The following is a 19,293-nucleotide window of genomic DNA, read 5'->3' as shown; positions in this document are numbered from 1 at the left end:
AAAACTCTTATGCGTGGTTGGCAATCTAAACTCCCTTACCAAGGTAAGGTTTTCATTTGGAGGATGTTGGTGGGAGGGTTACCTAAACGGGATCAACTCAACCGTCGTGAAATTACATTGGCCTCTTGCTTCTTCTACACGACATGCACTGAAACAGTTATGCATCTGTTCATGAGTTGTCCAGTGGCCGGTTAGATTTGGTCTTTTGTCTCTCGTGTTTGGGAGGCAGTAGAGAGGTCTACTGTTTCGGCTCATCAGTGGATATTTGGGATTTGTCCTCAGGTCATTACTTCGGACAGTCACCTTGTGATATTCCATTTCCTTAGATGGACAGGACTTTGGCATATTTGGACTACACGGAATGGGTTCATCTTTGATTCCTTGTCTGGAATACATGGGCACATTCTACGTATCCGCGGTTTGCTGCTTTGGCAGTTTTCTTCTCTTCTCTCAGCTCAGCTACTGGATACAGATGTTATTTCGTTATGGTCTACGGCGGCTCGGCTGGCTCATCTTTGATGCTTTTATCTGGGATGCTTTTTTTTTCCAAGAAAAGATCCTTTCATTAGTTATATAAAAACGCCCATAGGGCTACAAAAGATCCTCTCCTGCTCACGAGAAAAACAGAGCAGTGAACAAAGCAAGGCAGCCCGAGAGACTCTCCCTAGGTGCTGGAAAGTACAAGCATCAGTACAAAGAACTGAGGGGCTAAATCATACAATAGGAGGGGGGGAAAGCCAAACAGGTGGCCTGTAATGCCAACGGGGGGATCCCGCGTGTAGGGTATAGAAGGGGCCGCTGCGCCAAGTGGTGTGAAAGGCCTGGCGCCGCAAGATCGCCTCGTCCGGATGCGGTCATATTGTCCTCGCAGGGTGTGGATCAACTCCTGCCAAATCCCCCCGTACAGTCTCTGCTAGTGGCTCCAGTCTCCCCTCAAAGGCCCTAAACACCGGGCCCTCCAGGTGAACCAGATGGTGAGGCTGCTGAGGAGCTCCCATCATAAATCCCTCTCCCGTGTCCAGCTGGCGGACGAGAAATCCAGTGTAACGGAACAAGGAGAGGCTGGCCCCTAATGAATCTGATGGCCTGACTGTCCTGCTCCGTCTCATAGCCCATAGCAGGCCCTCACGAAGTCGACCAAGCAACGGCACCCCACGCAAACACCCTCTGGAGAGAGGGGGGCCAGAATACGCAGCATCCACAGCCAAATCTGCTGCGCCTGAGGGCAATCCCAAAGGCAATGTCTCTGTGTCTCCATAGGGTGGCCACATCGGACGTAGGCCGCCGAAAGACCGCTGTAGACAAGCCAGGTGCCAACTGCTGAGCCCCTGTGGGCGACCCACCACTGGAAAGTCGAGATCCTGCGAGCCTGTCGACCCGGGCCCAAAAATCCTCCAGGAACTCCTGTGAGAGTCCCTGTAGCCGCCAGTGCCCCGCTGCAGCTGAAGAGACCATCCTCCTCGCCGTCAAAATATGCCGCCCCAGCCGAACAGTATACTGGAAAAAGGTGATCTCTGTGGCCTCAAGGGATGCATACGGATCATGCCACTCGTACTCCCTAGGGTCCCACTGTAGCCGGGCCAAGGGGCGCACCATCGTGTGTGCAACAGAGCCTAAAAGAAAATCCAAACTCGCCTATATCTTCTCTATCCTGCTGCAAATCTCTGGGTCCTGAATGAGGTTGTCCATGATCCTCGAGCTCATTTGTCTGTCATGCCTCTAGGGGTCCTCTAAGGACAGAATAACCAGGGTGTGATCTGAAAATGTAGTGTCTGCCAAAATACCAATCATACCGCCTCGGCTGCAAACCCACTCATCCACGTAAAATCTCTGGAGTCTGGAGAGGTTGGGACCGGTGATCCTCCTATCCAATCTCGAAAAGCGAAGGCTCCCAGGGCTACGCCCAAACTCTGGAAGATGCCATGGATCCTGTCCCTTGACTACAAGAACCATCTCCTCCCAGGCTGAGTACTCTGCTCGTGAAACTGTGGCCGTGCCACTCCCAAGTCTGTCCTCTGCTGCCTCTATCATGTTGAAGTCACCACCCAAGCACCAAAAGTCAGCCTCAGGGAGGGCCTGTCTAACTAAGCTCCAAAAGAGGGCTCTACCTGCAACAGCATTCAGAGCGTAAACGTTGAGAAAGCCAACGCTATTCTCTCCGATAGTAATGGTAATCCACTGTGCACGCCCGAGGACTGACTCCTGAGCCAGATACTGCCTAGAAGAATCTTCCCGCGTCTGCCGGTACTCTCCTCTGAGAGGTGATGCTCCTGGAGAAATAAAATGTCTATGGATCCCCCAACCATGGCTCTCTAGAGCTCGCCTCATAGGACACTTCGTCTATGAAAGCATTGAGGCCCCCCTAAACCCTAAATGTTCCAAGTTACGATCCGCATATCAATCTCTGTGTGATGCGACACTAACGAAACTGCCCTCCACTCGAAGAGTCTTGGGCGAGGGTTTAGACAAGGAATAATCACAATACGTGCAGGGACGAAGGCACGCCAAGTGGGCACTAATCATGTCCTCCATGTAACTCCACACTATACGAGCGCGAGCATATGAATGCTCCGGACTCCACTATCACAATAGAGGTATCTGTAAGAGGGGGGAAGAGGTACTGCGACAAAAGTATGCATGAAGAAAAAAGGCAGCACCTCCAGACTGGAGGCTACCATCTCCCCGTCCTGGCCTCGATGAGCAGAACCTCCAAGCTCCATCCTAGCCAAAGGCTAGAAATGGGTGAGAATGTCTGTGATACAAAGATCCTAAAGGTGCTGGGAGAGCTCGACTGCCTAGCCCTGGATGGCAGCTGCTACCATCTCGGTATCCCACTGTCCCCGGGGCTGCATTGAAGGGGAAAGAGAAGATCATCGCACCATTATCTGGCATAGACATCCTGGAGTGGTGAAAACCCACACATATCCGAATAGGGGCTACTGTCTCCTCGAAAATGTCGGTCCCTTCCGTCGACAGACATCGAAAGAAACTATAACCCACTGGTTGTCCCAGGATCCTAGGAGCCCCACCTAGGGACTCTCGCGGAAGAGCCCTCGAAAGCGGCAATAGTCATCTCTACCGGCTCAAAGAACCAGTGTATCAAGCGACGGACGGATCCAGCCGACTGCCTCCACTCCGGGTCGGGAACTGCTGGGGAGCGACGAGAGTGCTCTGGAGAGGCAGAAGTTGGGGGGGGGGGGGAGGGACCGCGGCGGGTAAAGGAGAATCGAGATGACGGAGCAGGGAGGGGAGGGGAGGGAGGGGGGTGAGGACGACAGAGGGGTGGAGAGGTGGGGGAAGGGTGCTGCTGGGAGAAATCACAGAGGACGGCTACAGGGACGGGCTCACCGGGGGCTCAGAGAGGTAGGTCGGCCTCTCAAAACATGGCGGGGGAGGGGGGGGGGATCTCGACGAGGGATCGGTTGCCATACTGGTGGGGTTGGAGGGGCCCTCTCCAAGACTGCCGAGGGCGCGTCACCAACGGGAAAATCTTGAGATAAATGCTCATAATGGTTCTCTGGCATAACCGAATCCTCCTGAGATTTACCAGCCTAGCACGCGTGGCTACAACGCTCAACTCGGGTGGTCGTCTGGCAGCCCGAGCGCGTCCGCCACTCTCCGGTGGCTGGGTCATCCAAAGTGAGGCTCTACTGCCTGAGGGCCAACCTCTCTCCTTGCCCCCTGATGAGGATCAGCACCAGAAATGGGGGGAGGAACAACTGGGGGCGGCCTCTTGGCTTGCCGCCGAGGGCAAGCTCTGGCTAGATGGCCCATCTGCCTGCAAATGAAACATTGGCCTGGGAGGCCTGAGTACTCCACGCGTTGCTATATGGCATCACCTCGGAGGTTAGGAAGAGATATACAATGTAGTATAGACTCCGACGAGGCCACACAAATGTGGAGAGATGGAATCCCAGCTGCTCGCATGAGAACCGAGGGAGCAATGGGGGGGGGGCTCCATCACTCTCCCGATGGCACCACCAATCATCTGGAGAAGAGGAAGGCCTGGAAAACAAATTGTCACCGGGAAGCCCGAGACGCTAGCCAGTGGGTCAAACGTTGGATCGAAGCCGTGTTGCCACCATGCAAAGAAGGCCTGCGCCGTACGCAGTGCAAGGGGACTCGGCTGCATGACCCGGTCTAGCACCGCTATGAGTCGAATTCCACTTGGTAGTATCCGTACCTCAGAGGGTGAATATCGGTAATCTTCGCAAAATCACCAATGAGGGTGGCTTGAAAGAGATCCCTGAGCTGTCCGCGCGCAGGGCAACTACCAACAATTTTACAGACCAGGGTGGAGGCCTCAAGAGAGGCGAGAACCTGAAAATCCACTTCGGAGAAAGAAAGGCAAGCAACAGCGGCTTTGGTCGGGGATGACAAAGCAGCTGCCATGGAGTCCTCCTGAGGGAATAAACTAGAATAAAGCCGAAACTCACCGAAAACAGAGAAGCCCCGAAGTACTGAAGGAGGGAAGGAGGGGGGGGGGGTTGGGGGGGGGGGGGGGGGGGAAGGAAAGGTGGAGAGGGGAGAAGGGAAGGGAGAGGCAAAGGGGTAGAAGCGAGGGGGGAGGAGACGGAAGAGAGGGAAAAAAGAGAAAGAGGGGGGGGGGGGGAGAAGACAGACGGGGATACACTATCGAGACAGACGAAGGGGAGCAGAGGAAGAGGCAGGAAGAGGGGACTCTACGCAAGCAAAGGAGGGAGGGCGGACAAAGGCGGAGGGGCGAAGCCAAGAGGAGCAATGAGGGGGCGGATGGCGCACGGAAGAGAAGGAGGGGCGAAACACGCAACAGGCGCAAGAACCAACGACAACGGGGGGGAGCTTGGTAGCACGCACGACTAGGACCAACCAATACCAAGTATATTATTGGAGTATTATATATGTACCATAGTTGCATCCAAACGTTCCAAACGTTTGGAAACATTAGTGAACGTGCACTTTTGATTTTATAGGTTAAAAAACGGACGCAAGTCAACGTCGTTTTTTTCGCTTTTCCTTACCATAGATACAAGTGACGCCATTCCTACAGTGCCGGTGGTCAAAGAGCCTGACTATGACTCGGATGGCAACATGTTGACGGATGGAGATATTTCGTGCCTTCAAGTGAAACCAAAAAGTCATATACCTGATTCTTTTACAATTAGGAAGTGTTATTGCATCAAGAAGGTTGTCTACAATCTTATGATTTCGGATTTATCCATGATCCATCTCACTTTCATCTATGTTCATTGTTCAATTATTTTATTTGATATTTGCATTTGCCATTGTCACTTGTGACTTGTAAGTTGTAAGTTGTGCAAAATTGAAATTAAAGATTGTATACTATTAGTACGTGCTTTAATGTTCATTGATGAATCTTTAAACTTCATATTTCAAAATTTTATAAGTAAACTATGAATTTTGTATAGATATATATATATATATATATATCGGGGCAAAGTTCACTACGTTTGGAATCTTTTCAGCGCGTTTTCCAAATGTACTAAACGTATCGTTCACTACGTTTGGAACCACCTTGATTTGTACAATGTTCCACGGGCTATGATAGCCAAATTTGCCATACACAAAGAAATGAATACAAATACCAAACATGTTTGTCGGAGAAGAATTCCATTGAGGAAGACTTTCAACAATTCTAGGTGTTCCGAGTCCACATACGGCATTGGTGTGCCTATACTAGTACCTAGCTTGCCCTCTCACAACGCGGAAATGCTGAAATGGAGAACTTGCACAGGTGGACACTCGTGGTTACAATTTGTGTCACGTAAACTTCAAAGGATTGGTGACAAAAACCGCCCATGGGCACAATCAGGTACTATGGACGCCTTGTACAGCTCCAAATCAGCACAACCAACCCTTGGAATAGCTTGACCAGCTAAAAACAGACTGTCCAACAGCATGGGCAGATTGGGGCAACACACGGAAGCTGAACAACAGCAAAACCAACCGCCTAATGATGGCGCGGACGGTGGCGCCCACACAAGCCGCCATGATGAAGTTGCCAAAAAAAAAGGCAAAGGAATGTAACAAGACGTTTTATGATGTTGATCATAGATATGTGCTCGAATTTGTAAATGGATGAGTGTAGCTCTTCGGAAAAATGATGGAGGGCTAGGTGTGCAGGAAAAAAATCACAATTTGCTTATAGAGACGATGAAAATGAATCGTGCATGGATTATAAGTTGCCCACACCAAACTTTGGCCACAAGGGTGGTCAGCCCTCACTTGTGGGGTCACCCAGGCTATGGTCACATGGGATGCAAAATGGGGACAAGGAACGGGGACAAAAAAGATTGAGAATGCCCATTCCTTGTGACTATGGAGCCCCAAGCCCCACCCCCCATTGTGGCCACTAGGGTGTGACCACCAAGTTAGGCCCGAGCACTTTATAAAAAATGTCCACCCATTTTAAAAAAATGTGAACCTACAAAGGTTATAAACATTACAAAGCATTTTAATAACTAATGGTTTTTGAGTGCAGTTACCACCTGTTCACAAGCCGGAAAACATGGCCAAAATACCGGGCAATCGCATGGTTCATAGGTAGGTGTCCTAAGCTTGTGAACTAGACATTCATAGCATGCAAACACACAAAAACAATTCATGCGAAAACAATTTCAAGCATGCAAACATGTGTGCATGTGCACTTTGTTATGAGCAAATCCCCCGGATACGGAACAAGTACAACACTGGCATTTCCGAGCACATACCTGGCACATCGAAAAGCATGGAACTGGGATCTCAGTCACTCGAATCCACAAATTGGCCATAAACAAGTGTAAGAAACTCGGATCCACAAATTGGCCCCACACAGGCACAAGAAACGGGAGAGAACCACTTGGGTGGCCAAATGGTGACACCTCTCTACATCTGTGTCATCATTGCGTGTTACATTGGTTACTAAGCATTAGCATAATTAAGCATGCTTCCACATAGTAATGTTATATTGGTATCAGAGCCTAGGACAATCCTAGGTATGGGTTGTACATGTTGAATTAGGGTTTCTTAAATTAGCTTTTATGCTTACTTCCCTCCTCTGTGCATTAATGGAAAACGTTGATTTGGAGGTGTATTGTGCTGCTCCAGATGATGTGGTTGCATGCCCTTGGTCTTGGCTCTGCATCCCTTGCCTGTGTATGCTCACAAATGACCCTTGACCTGCCTTTATATAGGGATATTGTCATATTGATAGCCTTTATATAGGGATATTGTCATATTGATAGCTAGTCGTATTCAAGTCGGCAAGCCCTTTTCAAGCCATAAATAGTCATCAAAAGTGTCATAAAATGTGTTCATATTCTGCCCAAAATATATCCCAATTATAAGTGCATGTTCTGGGCACCTCTGGGTACTGATGGAGCTCTCAAAAATGCTCCAAACCGCCAACGACCTCTAACTTTGCCCTTTAGATAGCTATAAGGAATAATCCTATCTACATGGCACCAAATTAAGGTGTGCACAATCCGGTGCCACGTAAACATGGGTCAACCCTTTTCCTTGCCTCCTCCTACCAACCCATGCACATGCCACACTTGGCACCACCTGACACATGGCAGGGGGTGCCCACACATATGCTGAGTGGCCCCTTAGGTTGTCTACACACCAATAGATAATGGGGTGCCCAAGGCTTAAGGCGGTCCACACTTTTTAATTGAGGGGCGCCCAAAATGATAAACAATCCATCCTTTTATTAGTTATCCGCCTCATTTTTTTCTAATGTGAACTTGCATTCACACATTAGTAATTAAACCTTACTTGCATTTTCACATTAATAATAAAACCTTATAAACATTAAAATGGGCTTACCACCTACAAAAACTACATGAAACATATGTAAGGCCACAAATAGGGTCAAGCACACTCGCCCACAAGTTCCCACATGTCACTAGGACTGTGGACATTCGCACACAAACAAGGTCGCATATGCATGTCATATGTCATGGCCCTGTGAAAATGGAGCAGGACAAGTGTGGGCATGGTGGTTGCAGGGTCAGAATATTTTATGATTCACATGGGGGGTGCCCGGACAGTGTTTAAAGATGTGTGGACAACCCTAGGTGTGAAGGGGGAACATTAAAACATTAACTTTTAATGTTTATAAAAGTTGCCCCTAGGCCTTAGTGGCCCTAGGGAACTTATTAAGTTGGGCCCTAGGGATTAACTTGGGAAGGAGGTTTTCTCTCTCTTCACTCTCTCTCCTCCCTTTTTGGGGAGTCGTGTAGCAAAAGGAGAGGCTTTCCTTCATGCGCTTGTGTACAAGCGTGGGAAAAGCACAGGAAGGGGAGGCGGCTGCTGAAGATCAGAACTGTTGCTGTTTTTCTGAAGAAACCAGCCGTACAGCACTGTACGGCCAGTGCTGGACTCTCTCTCTCTCTCTCTCTCTCTCTTCTGTTGCTGGCGGCGCACAGAGCAGCTGCTGGTTGGCTGCGCAGAAGCCCAGTACAGACTGTGCAGTGTGTTTTTCAGCAGGTACACCTGGTACGGCTGCCGTACAGTGTACGGGCAGCAAGGTACAGAAGGTACAGTTGCTGCAGAAGTGTTTACAGGTGCTGGACAGACCTGTGCATGCTGATTCAGACAGGTACAGAAGTGGACAGCAGGCTGTTTTTGCAAGTACAACGCCTGGCACGCATCCCGAGGCGGTACAATCAAGTACAGTGCTGATTTTCAGATCTGTACTTTCAAGGACAGCATAGGAGTGAGCTTCAGGAGGAAGATACAGGCAAGTGCAAGCACATGTGTGAAGCAGGATTGTGGGTTCAAGTGCCTGCAGGCACAGATTGGTGCTGTTGCTTCCTCCAGAATTGTTTCACGAGCTGAACTTGGTAAGCCTTGACTCTGTTCATCCATCTCTCTTTCTATTGCTTGATGTCTGCTACAGGTATGTGTTATCTGGCTCCTTGTGAGAGGAGGAGTATAGCAGATTGACAAGGGATTAAGACAGAGATTGAACAGCTTATGTATGTTGAGCTGAGAATATGTATCATGCTTATGAGTTATGCCAGATGTATGCCCATGGCTGGCCTGCTTTGTGAACTTGGCTGATCAGAGGGAGGCACAGTGTGTTGCTTGAGGACACAGATCTGTGTGCATAGATCCTCTGTGCTGAGAAGGATTTGTGGGCAGTCAGATTGGACTTACAGGTGTAAACTCTCGGCTGGTTTTTATGTTGTACTCAGCCATACATATTATTTTAATGGAATAAAGAAATACCGCAAGGGGCGCCAAGCTTTGGGGCCAACAGGTGTCGTTGTGTATTCAGATTTGGGCACTCTAGCTCCAATCTGTGTTTTGTTTATCATCTAGACTACAAGTGGACAGGTGTTAGCTCTTACCGCACTCTGGTTTTCTATCAGAGGCCGGTTTCATCATATGCCAAAAAAAATATGTTTAATGCATATGCACCATTGCATTGGTCAAAACTCCCATCTTATATTTGACCATGTTGTATAAGGCACACACACAAAGTCTCCACAGTCTCACTGAAACCCAAACAAGACTCCCATCTTATATTTGACCATGTTGTATAAGGCACACGCACAAAGTCTCCACAGTCTCCACAGTCTCACTGAAACCCAAACAAGACTATATGATGAGTTCAAACATGGGCCCAAGTCCCAAAACTTCATCATAAAATATGAGTTAAATCAAAACCCATAATCTTGGGTGTCACATGCACCCATGCAGCACTGAGGTGCTATGTGACACTGGCTATCATCATTGCTACATTTGTAACATTTGTACATCAGTAGGACCTTTTTAGGATTTATTTGTCATACATTGTAACGCCATTGTGAAACCTAGTGCAAGGACATGTCAAGCACAAGCTACATAGGGCCAGCCATCAGTGGGCTCCCATATGGGATGCCCAAGAGCCACAAAACAGGCCAGCCTTAAGCACTGGCATCATGGCCAGCCCATGGCCCACAGCCCATACGCCAATCAGCCAACAGAAAGGCAGTCAGCACACAAAACCCCCAGCCACACGTGTGTGAAAAGCACTTCCATAAAACCAATTTTTCAGCAAGTCATGAACATTTTCTAGTAGGCTGATAGTATGATAGCAAAACCGACTAGCATGTAGGGACCTATATAAGGCGTCCTTCCGTCCCTTGCATAAATGTAAGTTGTTTTTGTAGGTCTATCTCCATGCGACCCGTTCTTTCTATCAACCAAATACAATCCATTCTCTCCAAACAAATCCCTAATCATCCAATTGTTTCACAGTTCAGCACTGAAACAGAGCAGCATGTGTGCTTGAGTCCTAGGACTTGTGCATACATCTTTTCAGCATAGCACTTCCTTGTGCTACAGTCCAAGGCAGCAAAAGAAGTCATCTTTTCAGCATTGAGCCATCAGTCCTGCATCCCGTCGTCAGTTCTGGGTGTGCACATTGGCTCCCGCAGTGGCTTCTAAGTTGTCTACAGAGACCGCTGGATGATTCAGCCGACGTTTGGTCTACCTTGTCCTTGCATTTGGCTTTCCACAGACAGCCGTCGTCAAGTAAGTTTCTTGGTAAAGTCTGCATTGTAAAGAAGTTCTCCAAAGTAATAAAGCAAATATTCCTGCTTGCGGGCGGGGGCCCTTAAGTGGGTAGCTGGGACCCAATCTGGTGTTGACTCTCCATCTCTACAGCTCTCTCTTAGTGTACAAAGATTAAAGTGGATTGCTTAAACTCACTAAAAGAAAAGGTACAGAGAAGGCCTCGGTGTGCATTACACGATCATGATGGTTGCAAGTTACACAGGGATAAAGTCCAAAGCTGGTGATAGGCACCTAGGTTGAACCCACCAATTCTTCCTCTGAACTTGCCCTTGAGCTGGTTGACACTTCCAACCATGTCCACACAGCACCCATACTTGTGATGCCTCTTCAGCTTAACTTGGAGCAGAAGGGATCATAACTCACCTTTTGCTCCACTTCCAGTTGGGTCCAACGATAGGCACACAAATTGTTCTCTTCCGACTCCTGAGTCTGATTCCTCTGCCAAATCTAACACTGCTGTATCCTCAGAACACTGCTCACAGTACCCATCCCTGAACTGAAACTCTATCCATCCTCCTCGAGAATAAACTCTAAACCACACTCTCATGACTCTCACCTATCGGTGTTGCCACCAACTCTCCGTTCGACAAGTTTTCCAAGCCTCACTCCTGTGCTTGCGTTGTCTCTGCTAAGCGTGTTGTCAGCACCTGTTCTGGCCCCTAGGCCTTCGACTGCTGCAAACTCCTGGACAACTTTGGGCCTTTGAAGCTCTCCCTTCTTCAAAAACTTTTCATCCTACTAAGTTTCAACGATCAAAACTTCAGCCTTTGCCATAAAAGTAGCAAGTTATCCCCCAGGGCCTTGCATTTTGCCTCTTTTTGTGCCTTGCATTATTCACAGCAGTACCACTCCACCCAAATTGCATGTTCTTGCCGGGGTTAATGTAAGTCACATATTTATGAGAACGTGATGATAAATATTGATGCAATCAGAATTTGGATTGTGTACCTGAACTGAAACTCTATCCATCCTCCTCGAGAATAAACTCTAAACCACACTCTCATGACTCTCACCTATCGGTGTTGCCACCAACTCTCCGTTCGACAAGTTTTCCAAGACTCACTCCTGTGCTTGCGTTGTCTCTGCTAAGCGTGTTGTCAGCACCTGTTCTGGCCCCTAGGTCTTCGACTGCTGCAAACTCGTGGACAACTTTGGGCCTTTGAAGCTCTCCCTTCTTCAAAAACTTTTCGTCCTACTAAGTTTCAACGATCAAAACTTCAGCCTTTGCCATAAAAGTAGCAAGCTTATCCCCCAGGGCCTTGCATTTCGCCTCTTTTTGTGCCTTGCGTTATTCACAGCGGTACCACTCCACGCAAATTGCATGTTCTTGCCGGGCTTAATGTAAGTCACATATTTATGAGAACGTGATGATAAATATTGATGCAATCAGAATTTGGATTGTGTACATGTTTAGGAGTCCATGAAAAGCAAACATGAACTCGCATAACCAGATCTCGCAAAACTGCATGCAAGGCTCCTACATGCAAAAACTAATGCATGGATCTATTGCAAAACCCTATGCTAACTAGCACACATGGCTTGGGGGAAAATTAAGCAAGATGCCTCAAGATGCAACAAACGCAAAGACTTGTAGTAGGCTGACCTGATGCCTAGAGTGCTCAGTGCAGCACACACTGCATTGTGCCAAACTCTTTGCAGCGCTTGGATATTCACATCAAGAATCTCACATTCACAAACAGGCTAACAGCAGCAACCACGACAAAGTTCGTTCACTCTATGAGTGCACACCACAAACCATCAACACTCTTTAAGCCAGGAGGATAAAGTAAACCGCAGCAGTAGGTTTTTGAATCCAGCTTTAAGGTTTCCCAGCAGCTAATGCACTTATAAGATTAAGACATGCCATCCCAGTTGTTGGTGTTATATAACATGATTTTCCATACAGATGCTGATGACTATGCAGGCGAACTAAACAACCTCAAATCTACAGTGTATGCTCCTCTCTGCAAGCTTTTTACTACTTAACTTCAAGTGAATGAGGGCAGATGAAACAGCAAAAGACCCACACCACCAATACATAAACTATTGTATGTTGCTAGAAGTACTGTGCTCACTAAAAACCATACAGAAGCTATTCAATAGCCCAATGCAATCTGCAGATGCTGGGTGCCCAGCACACCACTGCTGGGTTTCTTGGCCTAGGCCAATTCTGAATGCACGTCACAACTAAAATACACACAAAATTAAACAATGAACAGCATAGCTTAGTCACAATCACTATAAAATAGCAGTACCTTTGCTCGCAATTTCAGAACCAGTAATGCTTTAATCTCTTGATCAGGCATAAGTTGCTTCACAGAGACCAGAAAACCGGCAAGCACTCCATGAAAGCCCGAGAGGGGTGCATACCTGTGACAAAAAAATTGTCAACACGACCTAGTTCTGGTGTTACCTTTGGAGTAAACTCAAGCTCCAAGATTGGAAAAAAGGACCATGACATAATTCTGCACAGAATTTGTCCTATCACTTAGCATTTCAGTCCAAAAAATGAATTATTGTATCAACACAAAAGGGCATAATGACTTACAGATACTTCTCATTTGTCGTGACTGAATAGAGAATGATTGCAAGCACAAATGTGCTCACAGAAGTCAAGAAATTCACCACAACTATGAACTTAAAAAACTCTCTGGAGCCCCATATTGGCTCAAGCACTTTCCCACTAAGGAGGAGACCAAGAACACTGACGAATAACTGTCACATTACCAGCAAAAAACTAGGGGTTATTGCGTGCACTCTTGTAAAAGCACTTATCTAAAGCTAACCCTATCATTCTCTTAAAAGGAGTAACAGTTTGGCCAACCCAACGAGGATCTTGTAACAACAACAAAAAGATGGTGACCCAGTGTTAAACACGAACAAAAAGAAGGGAAGAGAGAATACAGTGAATATTGATTGCTCCAAATATCCAGCAGTCACCAAGTTCCAAGCAAAAGGAATAGTTCTGCATTGATAGAGCTCATATGAGGTTGTAATAGATGTCACCAAAACGCTTGTGAAAAACAAGGAAGTATTTAATGATGCACATTTGTTTTCTGTAATGCAATAATGTCTTCAGCATGCACTTCATTGATGAAGCATATCCACACACATACGCTATCAATCTCTTTATACAGCCATGTCCTATCTGAGCCTCCAACTTTTGAGGATTTCTCTAATAAAACTTCCTTTTTTTGAAATGACTTATTGAAAACTTCAATGTGAAAACAGTCCATATGGTAAACACAAGATGGTTTAACCTTTCTAAGATGGCCATCACATTTCACAAATTTAAACAGAGAATTTAAAAAACAAGTAATATAAGGGACAAGAGGCATTCTTTCCAGGAACTTGAGGCCATCACATTTCACAAATTTAAACAGAGAATTTGAAAAACAAGTAATATAAGGGACAAAAGCCATACTTTCCAGGAACTAGAGCTAGAAAGTCGACTGTGAAGGGGAGGAGTAGTACTAGCACGTATCCAATCACCAGGAATGTTGAAAGCCCTTTGCAAAGTCTTGAGAAGCCGGTGAACAGGCCTCCAGCCTAAAGGAACAAAAGGTGAAAAAAGAGTGGATTAAGATTCAAACATCAGCTATGAACTTCAGATTAACATATTTTCCTTTGTACACTATTCTCAGATCGGAATGCTAGTGTTCAGTGCAGATAACGGTCATGATTAAATAAATACAAATAAATTTGAACAGAACTGCATTCAAAATCCTTGTAGATTTGCATAAATTTATTTCAAGGAGTTCACAATGATCGTGTGGCGCACAGCACCGCACAGGCACAAAGGCCTGCCAATGCTTGGAATTCGACACAATCTGAGATGCCGCATGTAAGCACGGTGATGTGGACCCTGGAGAAGGGGGGAGGGGGGATTTGTTGGGAGGTGACTAGAAAAGCTATTATCCTAACAAATAAGTGCTATCAGATGATGCCAAAAAACAAAAACAAAAAAAAACGAATTACAGAACTTGCAGATTTAAATCTTGCCATAGTACCTTATTATTAGATCAACACATTGGATGGCCATCACGCATATAGGTGATTAATCATAAAAGTTCAAATAAACTCAAGCAAACCTGTATTCAAGAATTACGTAGAAATGCAGCGAATTGCAGCATTAAGAGACAGTGATCACGTAGTTTTTGTACCGTCTTTGATACAGCAGAAAAGAAAATCAAATAAACTGAATGGAAAAGGCTATGATTATTGCTGTCGGATGATCCCAAACAGTGAGCACGAAGGGCATGTAAAACACAGAAAGTGTGCACAAAAAGCAGAAAATGGAAAGCCAGATCCAGCTATCAAGCGAGAAGATCGATGAAAAAAACCAGAGTAAAGTTCAAGCGCAATTTTTCACAGCAAGAAATACTCCTGTGGCAATGTCATTGAATGTTTACAGAGAAAGAAAAATGTAGGAACTAAGATGCCAGATGCGAGATCATGACAGGAAGAAGTCTAAAAAATGGAAAATGAAAGCGAGAGCTTACAGTGGAGGCCGTAGAAGCAACGTTCATGGCGAGCAGAGCAGAGCGCGGGAGCTAGGTCGCCATAGCTGTAGGGTTTTCTGAAGCCCTTCTTTTCTTCCCGCATGTGTGCCAATGGATATCCTTGTCAAACGGGTCAAGATCTTACATGATCCAACGGCGGACATAAATTTTTTGGTTTTATTTTTTATGAATTTTAAAAAACATCTGATAATTTTGTGCACGGGTAGTGCTGATGGTTTAACATTGCATGTGGGGTATAGGTTGAAAAATAAAAGTTATCATTTCTATCATCTTGCTACTAAGCCTATTCTTGTAAGTAGAGATGTAGTATTTATGAAAGATGCAATTCAACCCTTGCTTTCATATAAAAAACAGCAAAATATATGCAGGACATAGTCAACTCTCCTTCCATTGTTTAATTGAGGACACATTGAGGTAAAGCATTTAGATACTCAAAGAAATGTTGAAAATCAGCCCACATAGGTTAAAAATCAACATGTTTTCAGCCCACAAAGTATGCCAAAATGGCTAGTGCAAACACTATATGACAAAACTAAGGAGTCAAAAAGTATGCCAAAATGGCTCGTACAAAAACTGCGTGACAACGAATTGGCCACTTCTTTGCCGAGCACAACATGTGTAGGTTCTCATGCTCTTATTGCCAATTTATGTAATGAATAGAAACCCATCTCCTTTGATGAAGCAAAGGAATAAGAACAATGGATGAGTGCTATGCAATCTGATGCTTTACTAAAAAATGATACTTGGGATTTGTTTGATTTACCTCATGAGACAAGAAGGTCATTGCCATGAAATGGGTTTACAAGTTTAAACATAAAGATAACGGTAGTGTCAAGTGATACAAAACAAGGCTTTTGCAAAGGGTTATGCTGCATAGGAAAAAGGCATTGACTATGGTAAGACCTTTGCACCCACATGTCGTATACCAACCATGCATGTTGAGATATTGAGCTCAATTAGTGCTATGATCGATATTGATGACCCACGTGGGTGATAGCTTCGGCACTTATGCCAATGGCATGGTTGGTGAGATTATGGTTGATATACCACCCAGTGTGTGATAGCCACTTTGGAGTACTAGAGTTATGGCATAGTTATAGCACCAGTTCATATAGTCAGATTCACACTATGGACTAACCATTGTATGTTAATGTAGGAGAGTACTTTGCCTTTATGTATATACTCTTATCTTTTAGTTATATAGTTGTAGAGAAGAGAAGAAGATAGAAGAAAATTTAGTCATCCATCTCTCTCTCTCTCTCTCTCTTGTGTCTTGCACTCTCTTATGTGTGTTTGCTTACAAGGAACTCAAGCTCTCCCTTTTCCCTACATTCTCTCTTGTGTCTTGCACTCTCTTATGTGTGTTTGCTTACAAGGAACTCAAGCTCTCCCTTTCCCCTACATTCTCTTTATGGTATCAAAGCTCTAGTTTGTGTGAGAGCTAAGGAAGCAAGTAAGAGGAAAGAACAAGCAAGGAAGGAAGTAATACACTAGTAAGAGCATCATCGTCCTCCTCTTCCTTTCTTGTTTATGTACAACACTCCCTTCAGTAGTTATGGGAGCTACACATCTCCAATTGAGGAACTGTCTTCGCAGACTTGGAGGTTCTTGTGTGGTACATAATACTTTGTACTATAATTTTATGGTTAAATTTGTGTTTAGGGTTCCGTTCTGTCATTGCAAGGTAATTTCAATAATTTTGGGAAGTTCTGGTAGAAAACTGTCTCTAGTCGAAATCTGGTTATTGCAATGCAACAGTGCATTTTGACAGTGTTCGCACATGTATTGTTGATATTGGGCGTATGTACATGTACTATGGTCAGATTTGGTGACTTACAGGTTGTGTTGAAGTACCACTACCCCGACAGTCACAAAAGATACTATTATGTTATAGGTTGCATACAAAAATTGTCTGTTTGCAGGTTTTTGATTATTATAAGAAAAAAATGTCTAACAGACTCAATCAGATTGTTAGTGAGAAGCTAGACAAGAACAACTTCCATGCCGCCTAGAGTTCAGAATGACCAATTTCTTGATGGGTAAAGGATTTTGGGACTATGTCGAATGAGAGAATGAGAAGCCTCAAGAGCTGTCCGAAGAGAATGCCACTCCAACGGTGGATATAAAGGCATTCAAGGACTAGAATCAGGGTGTAAGGAAAGTCATATGTTGGCTTTCGATCAATGTTATATACACAATGATAGGACACATACAAAATGCCAATACTCTAGCAATTGCATGGTGGAATTTGGTGTGCAGATATTCCAAACCAATACAAAGCCAAGAAAACTACAGCTAAAACAAGAGTTGCATACTGTGGAAAAGAAAAGCATTGAGTATGCTTTAAAGATCAAGGGAATTGTTGAATCCCTTGGGTCTATCAATGTATTGGTGTGGAAAATGATGATTGGGTGAGTGTCTGTTTGAATGGACTTGGCAAAGAGTACAAGCCATTCAAGACCTCCATTGTAGTCAAAGAGAATATTCCCAACTTTTGGGACTCGGTGTCTATGCTGATCATAGAAGAAAAATCTCTAGGTGACGACTCTTCTTCAAAAAGCAAGAACACATCAGAACAGGCCTTCTACTCTAATTCAAGTAGAGACAAAGGTAGAGGTCGTGGTCGACGAGGCCAAGGTGGTGGCCGAAAGGAAAACAACATTCTAGACAACAACAATCCAATGATTCGCCACAGCAACAATCATACACAAGTGGAAGAGGCCAGCCTAGAGGTAGAGGCAGCCAAAGAGGCCAAGGTGGTTGGCAAAGAAATCAGAGTGCAAATAGCGTAGAGTGCTATTATTGTGGCAAACTAGGGCACATAGCAAAGGACTGCTATAAAATAGTAGAATGATATTAAAAGTGAAAAGTTGCAGGAAGGCAACTATGCATCATCTAGTAAATAGGGTGGTGTGATGAACAGAAGTGAGCAACTGTTTGTGATGTAGCACATGCTTAGTTCGACAACAGAAGATGTGTTAGGATCTCAAGATATATGGTATGTGGATTATGGCGCCTCTAACCATATGACCAGTCATGGTGAGTGGTTTAGACACATGTAGAAAATGAAAAAACTAGATTATGTAGACACAAGTGATGATACCACACATCTCATTGTGCATGTTACCATTGTCTATGCAAGATGGCAAAATGAAGTACTTGGAAGATATACTTCATGTTCCAAATATTACAAAGAATCTGTTGTTGGACAGATGGTTGAGTAGGGTTTACAAGTAAGGTTTAATCCTCAAGGATGTTTTATGGAAGACTTCAAAAATCAGTGTTACTTGGTTACAAAGGGTAATAGAAATGGCAAGGATGTTTACTTTGGATGTGAACATGCCTGAGGTAAAGGTAGCCATGTTTGTGCACGGAACAGGTGTCATTTTGCAAAGGGTAATAGAAATGGCAAGGATGTTTACTTTGGATGTGAACATGCCTGAGGTAAAGGTAGCCATGTTTGTGCACGGAACAGGTGTCATTTTGCAGATATTGACATATAGCATAAGCGCATTGGTCATGTGAATATATAATGGCTGAAGTCTACGCAGACCTAAAATATTGTTGCAGGTTTGCTAAAGTTTAACGTTGATGGCATGCATAAAGTATGTGAAGCATGTTAGTTTGGTAAGTAGGTCAAAGATACTTTCCCTATGAAGCATGTCAGTTTGGTAAGTAGGTCAAAGATACTTTCCCACATGAAAAGCATGTCAGTGCAAGGGCATTAGATGTTATACATTCTGATGTATGGGGACTGACCAAGACTACAACAATTTGTAGGTATTATGTTACATTCATTGATGATCACACTAGGAAAGTGTGGGTTTACTTTATAAAGGAGAAAAGTGAGGTGTTTGCTCACTTTCAGAGATTTAAAATCTTGGTCAAGAAGGAAAAAAGGCACGCAAATAAAATGCCTAAGAGCAGATGGTGAGGGATAATATTTCTCCAATGAGTTCAGTGAGGATTAATTAAGAAAGCAGGGAATCAAGAGACAATTTACATGTAGGCACACTCTGCAAAATGGTGTTGTAGAAAGAAAAAATAGGCACATTGCAAAAGTGACACGTGCCTTGATGGTTGAAAGAATATGCCACATTATTTTTGGGCAGAAGCACTAGAGCAACTGTGTACAGAACACCCACTACAGCTTTTCATGGTATGATGCCTGAACATAAGTTTATAGGCATAAGACCTAATGTGTCTCACTTTAAAGTGTTTGAGT

The 19,293-nt window shown here is 44.9% G+C and overlaps 1 protein-coding gene across 3 annotated transcripts in view; it reads right to left on the bottom strand.

The window, feature by feature from the left end:
* Positions 1–15,188, bottom strand: part of LOC147616068 (rhomboid protein-like protein) — a 22,955-nt gene extending 7,767 nt beyond the window's left edge. For all 3 annotated transcript variants that reach the window (XM_086778699.1, XM_086778698.1, XM_086778700.1), the window contains exons 1-5: positions 15,048–15,188; positions 13,970–14,094; positions 13,450–13,510; positions 13,094–13,260; positions 12,801–12,915 (exon numbers count right to left, since the gene is read on the bottom strand). In XM_086778699.1, coding sequence (XP_086634825.1) covers positions 12,801–12,915; positions 13,094–13,260; positions 13,450–13,510; positions 13,970–14,094; positions 15,048–15,074 — 495 coding nt within the window. In that variant the 5' untranslated portion in view covers positions 15,075–15,188. The remainder of the gene's footprint in view (positions 1–12,800; positions 12,916–13,093; positions 13,261–13,449; positions 13,511–13,969; positions 14,095–15,047) is intronic.
* Between the last annotated feature and the right edge of the window lie 4,105 nt (positions 15,189–19,293).

The sequence above is a fragment of the Cibotium barometz genome, chromosome 39 (assembly GCF_041138505.1).
Source record: "Cibotium barometz isolate CiBa-2024 chromosome 39, ASM4113850v1, whole genome shotgun sequence".
NCBI lineage: Eukaryota > Viridiplantae > Streptophyta > Polypodiopsida > Cyatheales > Cibotiaceae > Cibotium > Cibotium barometz.
This window is presented reverse-complemented; position numbering and strand designations above follow the sequence as displayed.